Source organism: Acomys russatus, chromosome 8 (assembly GCF_903995435.1).
Source record: "Acomys russatus chromosome 8, mAcoRus1.1, whole genome shotgun sequence".
In the NCBI taxonomy this organism is placed as follows: domain Eukaryota; kingdom Metazoa; phylum Chordata; class Mammalia; order Rodentia; family Muridae; genus Acomys; species Acomys russatus.
Genome location: NC_067144.1, coordinates 28259726 through 28270596, shown reverse-complemented (window position 1 = coordinate 28270596; position 10871 = coordinate 28259726). Strand labels below are relative to the sequence as shown.

General features: G+C 40.3%; 1 protein-coding gene across 1 annotated transcript; it reads left to right on the top strand.

Moving 5' to 3' along the window:
• Window positions 1–424: 424 nt before the first annotated feature.
• On the top strand, window positions 425–10170 carry Gtpbp8 (GTP binding protein 8 (putative)). The gene is made up of 6 exons (XM_051149980.1): window positions 425–779; window positions 1254–1352; window positions 2883–3013; window positions 3927–4026; window positions 6245–6363; window positions 9896–10170. The coding sequence occupies exons 1-6, from the start codon at window positions 441–443 to the stop codon at window positions 9963–9965; spliced, it is 858 nt and encodes a 285-aa protein (XP_051005937.1). The 5' UTR covers window positions 425–440; the 3' UTR covers window positions 9966–10170.
• Window positions 10171–10871: the final 701 nt, after the last annotated feature.

The following is a 10871-nucleotide window of genomic DNA, read 5'->3' as shown; positions in this document are numbered from 1 at the left end:
TCTCACTAGCTCATTTAATTTTGCAAACGTGTTTTTCTCAGTGATGTGAACTTATGATAAATGTCAATCGTCAGTAAGACGACCGGAAACAAGACAAAACTGGCTTGAAATCCACTGGAGCTTCTCATTATGGCTCCTTCCCTTGAGATCAAAGACCACAGGATGAGGTAGTTCTTTCGCCTCTGAAAACCGCTGAAGACTTTCCCACAAAACATAGCAATAGATGCACTGCTGGTAAGGCCAAGGTGTTAAAGAAAGACAGCGGGCTTTCCACCTCTGGTCTCTGACATCCTCCCCGGCTTTGGCTGTGAAAAGCTTGAGCGGGCAAAAAGGCCCTAGAAAACTACAATTCCCAGCAGGCGCCGCGGCAGTGAGAGTCTCATTTGAGCTGTCCAGACCCAATGAATAAAATCCAATCCCGAGGATTCTGGGAGAGAAAAATGGCGGCTGCTAGTGTTTGCCATAGAATAGGAAGGTTCTTGGAGATGGCGCCAGCGTTGGGACGTTGGCCACGGGTTTACAGCACGTCCCCTGCCTTCTCTGAAGTGCTAAGGCTGCCCCAGAAACAACTAACGAAAGTAGTGTACCCGCTGCGGGAACTGGAGCGGCACCTCGTCGCGGACACTAGGCCAGGCCTTATCGAACAGAGCCTCTTCGACCCGAGCCTGGAGGACATCGCCAAGGCAGAGAGCATCTTCGCAGTCACGGCCCGGAACCGCATCGAGTACCTCAGCTCCGCGGTCCGCCTCGACCACGCCCCGAGCCTGCAGCAGCCGGAGGTGAGCCGCCTCTGTCTACTGTAGGCGCCAGGGCTTGAGTTCGCCAGTGCTCGTTTCTTGTCACCCAGCGAAGAGGGCTGTTGACAACAAAACCCTCGGTGTGGACGCACCGCTTGTGGGCAGTGCCCACGGAGTACCCCAGTGAGCTGCAGTGTGGATGCTGAGAACCGAACCCCGGTCCTCTGGAAGTGCCAACGGAGCTTTTTAAAAGTTTATGTGTCTCTTTTCCTGCACGTATGCACCACATGCTTGCCTGTTGCGTTCTGAGGCCGCCAGAGGGCATCAGATCCCCCCTAGAACTGGAGTTTCAGGCAGCTCTGAGCAGCCGTGTGGTGATCTGGGACTTGAACTAGAGTCCTTTGGCAGCAAATGCGCTTAACCACTGAGCCATCTCTCCAACCCCGAAATACAACATTTAATGAATAAACCACTATTTAGTTCTCTAAGTACTCTGTTCTTTTTTCCTTATACTAGGTGTGTTTCATAGGCCGAAGCAATGTTGGAAAATCCTCCTTGATAAAGGCCTTATTTTCCCTGGCCCCTGACGTAGAAGTCAGGGTCTCCAAAAAACCGGTATGCTGGGTAATTCTCTTGAATTTACTAAACTGAGACTTAAGTGTTGGAAGGTGCAAGAGATAATTGCTGAGTTCTTAGCCGAGATTTCTTTTAATCACAAATTAAGGTAAGGCGTTAGTGCCTGTCTATTTCCTGAATAAAAGGAATTATAGCTGAATTCATTTTAGTAGTCTTGCCAGTATTTTGAGGAAAGCATCCTTTGCCTAGATCTTCCCTAAGTTGCCAAATTAAGTATTTTATTGCTGTTTTCTGTTTTCTTCTATAAATACTGAGTCTCTAGTTCTACATTTGGTCGTAGGGAGTGAAAACTGGGCTTAAGTTGCTTTGACTTCTATTGTAGTCTTTTCTACCTTCTCTACCCTCAAATATGTTCTTGCTTATATACCAGACATGTGTACTCCTTCACCAGGGCCACTCTCTGTTTCCTTCACAGAGAACTCTGCTTTGCTAGTGTTCTGTTAATTTTCTACTTCCTTTTCAAAGATGCAGACTCAACTGATATCTAAAATAACCTTTTCTCAAGACCTACTCCTAGCTCCCCTTACCTTAGTGTCTGTCTGACAAAACATGTCCACCAGTTCACCGTAATGCTCACTGTCCCCACCCCTTGCGTTAAGTTCAAGCCCTTTCATGAGAGCACTAGCTCTTCGCTCCCCACGCTGTGTAGTAGGCTCTCCGGCTTCATGGCTAACGACTGCGTTCCTCCCCACTTCATCTTCAGTGCCCTTCTTCCTCACCGCATGAGCCGGCTAAACAATGACTTCCAGCTAGGGTCAATTCGTTCTTATACATGAGGGCAATATATAAGGGTTATTTTCATGCTCAAATATACAATTCTGACTCATGTTCTAACCAAGAACTTAATCAGTTATAAAAAGTCCTCCTTTGATAGTATCTTAAGTCAAACCATTGACTTTGTCTTTCCTTTTCTGATTCCTAAGGGTTTCTTGAACACAAAAGCACAAGCAGCCATATTTTGCATCATTTCACTGTTACTTTATAATTGTGTTATTGTACATTCTTTGAAAAATTATGAGGATACTAAAACCCACACACAAAATGCCTTAGTTTATGGAAACACTAGTCTGCTGATAAGAATCAGACTTTGGCTCTGGGTGTTACAAGAATCTGTGATAAGATAAAAATTTGATCAGCACTGTACTTCATCCCTCTTACATACTGTTAAATAGAGAATTGGCTAATGGCAAACATGCAGCCTAAATTGGGGTGATTTTCACAGACAGCAAAATAGGGAGGATCCTAAAATATTTTGTCTACTTCTAATATGAAATGTGAAGTTTTTAAGCTAACCATACTTTACTTTAAAAAAGCAAATTGAAAAGATTTAATTATGATTTAATTATTGGTGGCCACTTCTCTCCACCTTTTTTTCCCCTTCTATTCATAGTAGCTCAGAATATATACTTCAATTTTTAGTAAATATTTGTTGATTGAATAGGAAACATTTCTAGTCATGAAATAAAGGACATGTTCTAAGCCATTTTTTTTTTTCATTCACTTTATCAGGGACACACAAAGAAAATGAATTTTTTCAAAGTTGGAAAACATTTTACATTGGTGGACATGCCAGGGTATGGCTATAGAGCACCCGAAGATTTTGTTGACATGGTAGAGGCCTATCTAAAAGAACGAAAGAAGTAAGGACATTTTTTTTCTTACAGTAATTATACATTTAACCCCAAAGTTCTTTTTTAAATTTAAAAAGAAAACTACACACGACAGATATTTTAGATTTATCAAATGACTTACTATGTCCCACCTGTTTAGCCTCTTCCTAGCTCAGGGAAATCTTGACTTCATTTATTTTATCAAGGTGAAACTATAGTTTTTTTCTTTTTCTCTTTTTCTTTTTCTTTTTTTTTTTTTTTTAACCAAGCTCTTAGCTGGCTAATTTTGAAAATGAAAATTATTAGCTAATTGATTTAAATAAAATTCAGTAAACTCTGTCTACTCAGTCATGACAGACTCGGAAAATGTTCCTTATTCTTTGATCTCCATAAGTAATCAAGCAGTAATATGTTTCAAGAATCACATAATCTAGAGGAAAATGATGTTAGGCTTCTGAAATAAAAATGTATTCATAAAAAAAGGCAAAGGATGTAGCTCAGTAATAGAGTATTTCTCTAGCCTGCTAAAGGGCTCTGGATTTGATCTTGACATCACAAATTTTAAAAATATATATATATGTATGTATATATATATATGTGTGTATATATTTTATATATAGATATAGATATGGTTTCTTATATCTTTACCTATAAATGATACAAAATTAAACTAATAATAAAAATTATAATTATTTGATTTTTGTCTCCTTTTTTCCATTAGCCCTTAAGGTCTTACAGGAGGTTCTCATTCATCTTTATGGCAAGCCTTGGTCAGTTTAATATGTTCTTACTGAAATAAATTGGTATTTGGAAACTTTAGTTATTGGAAGCACACTAAACTTCATTGAGTTCTATTGGACTGCAAGATAAAGCCCCTCAGATGAGAGAGACAGATGAATGAGTAGATCTTATATTGCCATTAACTTTCTTTCTATTTTTACAGTTTGAAAAGAACATTTTTATTAGTGGATAGTGTTGTTGGAATTACAAAGTTCGACAATATTGCCATAGAAATGTGTGAAGAATTTGCCTTGCCTTATGTGGTAAGTGTTTCCTTGCACTCATGGCAGCAGTTAGAAATCAGTTTGGGGTGCATATGAATATGCAGATATACTTGTTAGTAATGAGCAGGTGTTTCCTCAGAAGATAGAGTCACTGGGGAGATGGGTCCATGGGTAAGAATTTGCTACAAAAGCCTGGGGACCTAAGTTCTAGTCCTCAGCACCCACATAAAAAGCTGTGTGGCCACTGCGTGCTCACAGCCCCAGTGCTATAGAGGTGGACACCAGAGGACCAGATGGTTTGCCGGCTACCAACCCAGCTCCAGGTTCAGTGAGAGGCCCTGGCTCAAAGGAAGAAGGCAAGAGTGGCAGAAAAGACACATGTCCTCCTCTGGTCTCCATAGGAGACACACGTGCACATGCACATACACGTGTACACATTATACACACAACACAAGTATTCATCACTTATGCACACACACACACACAAATGGAAGACAGTGCTCGTAAGTTCTGTGACACTGTCGTATTTTTTTCCCTTCTTTTAGTTTTAAGCTTAAATGTATGGAATATGTGCATATGTACGTGTGTGTGTGTGTGTGTGTGTGTGTGTGTGTGTATGCAAGTGTGTGCGCGCCGCACGTATGGGGATACCTATGAAGGTCAGGAGACGGCAACAGATTTCACTGAAGCTGGCATTGCAGGCGCTTGTGAGACACTCCGGGCAGAGCAGCATGTGCTCTTAGCACGCTGCGGCCATCCCTCCAACCCAGGCTTTTAAGTGGACAGTCTGTTTTTTGAGCTGTTCGTTCAGTGTTCTTAAATGCTCTACCTCCATGGTGTTTCGACAGCAGCGCAAACATTGTCCAGAGCGTATTGCTGTTCATGAACAGCCGCCCGTGGCACAGCACTCACGAAGATGTTTTTGCAAACCAAAAATCTCCTAAGAACATAACATTCCAGTACAGCACACACAAGTAGAATTTTTATTTAAAAAAAAAAAGATCTTCTCTGGGCTGAGAGATGAGAGATGGCTCAGCAGTTAGGAGCACTGGCTGTTCTTCCAGGGGACCTGGGTTTGATTCCCAGCACCCACATGGCAGCTCACAACTGTCTGTGACTCCAGGCGTTTCAGCATCCTCACACAGACATACATGCAGGCAAAACACCAACAGACATGAAATACAAATAAATTGAAAATTATTTTTTTAAGTTTTATTTTAGGAGACTTTAAGAAAAGTGAGGAACTCAATTACTATAGTTTACTTTTCAAAAAATGTCAGAAACTACTAAAGTGAAGCAGTGAAGTTCCAATGTAAACATCAGCCACTTTGGTTGATTTGTTGAAGTTATGAAATTTTTTGGATTTACAGAAGTCCTATGAAGTATTAGGGACACTGTTACAATCCATCAAGGGATTGGTGCAAAAATGAATATTATCCAACTGGCTATGAAGTAATAGCATTCCTGATTTAGCACCATAGGTACCACTTTGTGAAATCATGTATTTTCTTCAGTAACCAAATATACAGGAAGGGGGGGGAAACAGCAATTAAAAAGATAACTTTAAAGATTAGCCTAGTGGAGTTATAATTGAATGATATAACACTAACACTCTTCAGTGTGTGTGTGTGTGTACGTGTGTACGTGTACATGAACATACACGTGTGTTTGATATTCCCGGGGGAGACCTGATAAATTGAAATTTCAATTTTTCCTGGATTTGTAATTACCCATGCTTTTACCTCCACTCGTTTGTAGTTGGATAGGTAACATTCTAGATTTAGCAAGATTACAACTATAGTAGATTTATCCACTAGATAGCCCAATTTAAAATTTTTCCTTTAGAGTATTTCATGTAAAATTGAACTTTTTGGTTCCAAAATTTTAACATGTTGGCAGCTTTATAACCAAGTTATATTCATTTAAATATCATAGACTATAAAATACATGAAATAGCTGATGTCACTTATAAAAGAGGCTCAGTAGTTCCCGATGATCTTTAGATAAAGTCCAAGACATGTATGTGTATATAAAAGCATTGTCAAGTAGCGGACACACCGTGTATACTTCGTATGTGGCATCTATTAGCGCATTTTATCATCAGAGCAGATCATGGCTTTTTATTTTATAGGTGAGAAAGTAGATAGAGATTAAGAAATTTACATGAACCAACGCAACATAACTAACTGAAAGGTTGTAGTCAAAATGTGTAAAATTAGATTGTTTTATTTCTAATACTTAAACTTTTTTTCTATAGATGGTATTAACAAAAACTGACAAATCTTCCAAGGGATATCTTTTAAAACAAGTGCTTCAGATCCAGAAGTTTGTTAACACACAAACGCAAGGCTGTTTCCCTCAGTTGTTTCCTGTAAGGTAAGAGTCAGATTGCTCTACTAACGTTGCTGCACACGAAAAGCCTGAACTATGAAATGAGTGTTCCTTGGAAAACTGATAGCTGTGGGTTCTCACTGCAGTCTGCTGTACTTTATAGTAGTACTTTATGATGTCCTCTCGACATGCTGCCTCTTCCTTATAGGTACTTCAGGAATGAAAACTTTACTTCTTTTCTTCCAAGTCAGGGTTTCTCTGTGTAGCCTTAGCTACCTTGGACTTGCTTTGTAGACCAGGCTGGCCTCGAACTCAAAGAGATCCGCCTGCCTCTGCCTCCTGAGTGCCATGATTAAAGGTGTGTGGCATCATGCCTGGTGGAAACTTTACTTTTCAAACCCAGCTTTTACTTTTATTTATCTGTTATTGTGTCTGCGGGCACACGCATGTGTGTCTGTGGAGGTCAGAGGCCACTTTTTGGAGTCAGTTCTTAACTGCCACCCATCTCACCAGCCCATCTCCTTAATTTCAAAGAAAACTTCTTATGTTTATGGTTAAAAAACTCATTCAGACCATAACAGATCAATGCTGTTATTAAATTATCAGTAGGGGCCTAATAATGTTTATTATCAGGCCTATACATATTATTATGACAGCGTTTTCTAACCCACTAGCAATCAATCAAGACACAAACACTGTATTTTAAAATAGCCTTAGTTAACCTGGGGCAGGACAGATATCAATCCTCTAAACTACTCTCCATCATGGGGCCCCAATCCCAAGCCATCTGTTTCTAATTTCTATCAAGCTACCTTCCATCCATGATCCCAAATACTTGCTAATTATCATCATCTGGGCCCAGTCTCAGTCCACGCCGACCATGTCCTTCTCTTCCATCTAACCCATGATGGCACAACCTTCTCTCTGTCTCCCCAAGCCCTGGAACCTTAGCCACACCTGTCTCCTTTTGTCCTGCCCAGGTGATGGCCTTTTATTGGTCAAAAGTTGGGTCACAGAGATAGCAAGCAGTAATTAGCATCAAAATACACCAGCCCAGCCTCCAACAGATCAAGGTTTGCCTGAAAATTTACAGGAAAAATTTTCCTCCAAGACTATGTAGAGCTGAGTTCAAGACCAGCCTAGACTACATAATAGGACCCTCTCCCTCGGGGGGGGGGGGGGGATGTATTAAAATTTTAATATAAGGCCTATATTTGAATTAAACCAGACAGACAAATATTTTCTGAGATGGCAAATTTGGGGACACTGATGTAGTTTCATGAAAAACTTGGGCCTTTTGTTGTGCATCTTGGGTACTGCTGAGGCAGCTGGAGCATCAATCCTGGTTGGCTTCCTAGCTCTGACTTGTTTGTGGAAGGCACTGTGGTAATTTGTGAGAAAATCAGAAACCAAGTTAACAGTTTGTTGTAGGTGAAACTGTCCCCTCAGCAGCCAGCAGCTGTTCTAGTCTTCCGTCTAGACCAGTTGGATGAGATAAGCCTTTCAGGAGCCCCTCCTCCTAACTACCAGTGCTCTTCTCACCTACTAGGTTGTGCTGGTCCTGTGCCTCTATCCTGCAAGTGCAGTGGGAATCCAGAGGTGGAAGTAACAGCAACATCCTAATTCCTCCCAGAGCCTCAGCAGTGTCATATGGAACAGCCACTGATTTTTAGTTTAGTGTGAAATAAAATAGGGTTAAAAACCACACAAAGTTACCAGGCATGGTGGCACACGCCTTTAATCCCAGCACTCATGGAGGCAGAGGCAGGCAAATCGATGTGAGTTTGAGGTCAGCCTGGTCTACAAAGCAAGTCCAAAGCAACCAGGGCTACATAGAAAATCCCTGTCTCAAAAAACAAAAACAGGAAGAAGAAAAAAGTGCACAAAGTTAAATTAGCAAATCATAGTCAATGGACACTTATGTTGAAAAAAAGGTAAACTCTAGTTCTAGGGAAAGTTAACAATTTTGGGAGCTACAACAGTGGAATTATGGAGTTCAACTAAAAAAGGGACCAATAAGACCCACAGTGCTGTGTACATAAACTATATGCCAAAGACCAGTCCCATCAGATTGTTGCTTGGCATTAAGAACTAGAGGTGTGTGAAAGCAGGTAACGGGGGAGGGGATGCTCACATACAAAGCAGGAGTCACTGACCTTCACAGTAAGCATGCCTGTTTCTCATAGCCGGTGACAGGTGAGAACTGCAGCTACAGAGAGGTATCGCTCAAGTGGAAAGTGCGTGGGTCTTAGGATCAGGCAGCCGAGGTTTTCTATAACATGTGTAGGTTTCTGTTGAAGAGGCTACAAGTTTTAAAGCAACTTGTTTCATTTTCTGAGTATATTTTCTCACTGATAATCATCACTAGAAGGATCATGTATTGTGATTGATATATATTTTAAATACATAATTTATTTTCTTGCCAGTCATAAGTGGCAGGTTTAGGCTTAAGATCCACATGCCTGGTGTTTTTTAAGGGCATTTGCTTTTTAGATGGGACCCCAGAATTACCGTTGCCATACATATTTACACATGACCAAGGCCCTGCAGGTCACCCAACGCTCAAGATTTATGAATTAAGACATGGAAGCCTAAAAAAAAAAAGACATGGAAGCCTACTGTCCTGAAAGAATTTTAACATTTAGTTTAACATACCAATCTTTTATAAAAATATGCTCACAGAGACATTTATTCTGGAAAAGTTTGACTTTGAACCTATAGATAAAAACTAAGTGATAATTTCCATGCATGAACTCTTGCCCAATACGATAGAAAAGTGTAAATGTGAAGTCCCATGCAGGTTCATATTATGATGGTATATTTTATAAATGATTTATAAAGGACATATGGGACAGTATGTAAGTAGGCACAGTAGTTGCCTAAATCTTTTGTGTAGTAAATTTGCAAGTGGATAGGAACTGACTCTGGGGACAGAGCTGTGAGTTAATGATGACACTGCACATGAGTAGCTCTCATGCAAACTGGCAGCTCTCCTTTAAGTTGTATCGGCTTAGTTAAGTTGTAAAAGAAAAACTTGTAAAGAAGGCTGCTTTCAGCAGGGCAGTTTTGGCCAGAAAAATTTAAATGCTGGTGCTCACTACAGAACTGGCAGCGTGGCATGGAAGCCTTCACCTTAATAAACCAGAGTGTGTTCATGCTGAGCGACATCAGTGCTCTACTCCTGTATGGAGAGATACAAAACACAGAAGCCACAATACGTGACAATTTTTTTAACCTCAATATATTTCAAAGTGGTTGAAGCTGTATCACAGAGAGACCCAACTAGTTATATTGAGACCTACTCTGGAGAACAAAGTGAAATGGAAGATGCAGTAAAACATTTAGAATCCTGAAAGAAATGCATCAGATGGTGTAGTCACTCGATTTTAGAATACTGCATGAAGCTGACAAAAGAGAAGACAGACAGCACAGACTAAAGGCATTGCCCTGTTACATGATATCCTGAGTCTGTAAGAAATAAAACAAAGAAAAGCAAAAACCTCTGTGTTACATGAATTGGGATCTGTTACAGCCTCTGAGGTAAGGAAGTAACTCAAGTTTTCTTTTCTGTTCACAGTGCAATGACTTATTCTGGAGTCCATGTGTTGAAGTGCTTTATAGCAGACATAACAGGAAGTCTTAAGTAAATGCAGATGCAACTTCAAGGTTCTTCACGTCAGCTGGAGTTAAACACCCAGAAGAATTCCAATATTGTTTTAAATATTGGGCATTTCAACTTGAATGAACTTCAGCTTTAAAATCTGCATTATCCTGAAGCAAGAGTGAATTTGTTGGGGGTAAGCCTTATAAATAATTACATCTTATGTTCATTAGGACAGATGTTAACTGGCTTTTCTATTTTAACAAACTGACAAGTCCAAAAGCACATAGAAATCTATGAAGTGGGGGGCTGGAGAGATGGCTCAGTGGTTAAGAGCACTGACTGCTCTTCCAAAGGACCCGGGTTCAATTCCCAGCACCCACATGGCTGCTCACATCTGTCTGTAACTCCAAGATCTGAAACCAATGCACATAAATTAAAATTAAATAAAAATTATTAAAAAAAAAAAAAAAGAAATCTATGAAGTGAGACCCTGTTACTACTATATAGAGGTTTGATACATTGCGTTTTCCTCTTATAGAGCCACTGCCCTTTGCCTCAACACAGGAGTGATAATCAGAATCCACGATTCAGCTTCCACTTGTAGTGTCTCTTATCACTTGATGTTTCCTCACCTCCATGCTGAGCTATGAAGGCTAACAAGTTATATAGATGACAGCTGCATGTTTACAAACCCAAATCAGCCACACAATCCAGCAAAACTCATGGACTTTTATCACAGAAGACTTCTCACCTTGAAAGAAGTAGCAAAAATAAACAGGAACTGGGTTTAGTTTAAAAAATGAATTCACAAGCCAGTGCGATGGTGTAGAATCATTGTACTAGAGATTCAGAACAGGAAGACTGGCGTTGACCTGCAGCTCACTGGAGCAAACTTTATAAAGACATCACCTCTTAGTATCTTAGCATTTCAAAGTGAGACTGCTGTGAG

What these genes read in the sequence shown, in the direction of transcription:
- Gtpbp8 (XM_051149980.1), top strand. Translation starts at nt 441, where the DNA reads ATGGCGGCTGCTAGTGTTTGCCATAGAATAGGAAGGTTCTTGGAGATG. An exon ending in TATCTAAAAGAACGAAAGAA is followed by an intron (nt 3,014 to 3,926) that starts GTAAGGACATTT and finishes CTATTTTTACAG; the next exon opens with TTTGAAAAGAACATTTTTAT. An exon ending in AATTTGCCTTGCCTTATGTG is followed by an intron (nt 4,027 to 6,244) that starts GTAAGTGTTTCC and finishes TTTTTTCTATAG; the next exon opens with ATGGTATTAACAAAAACTGA.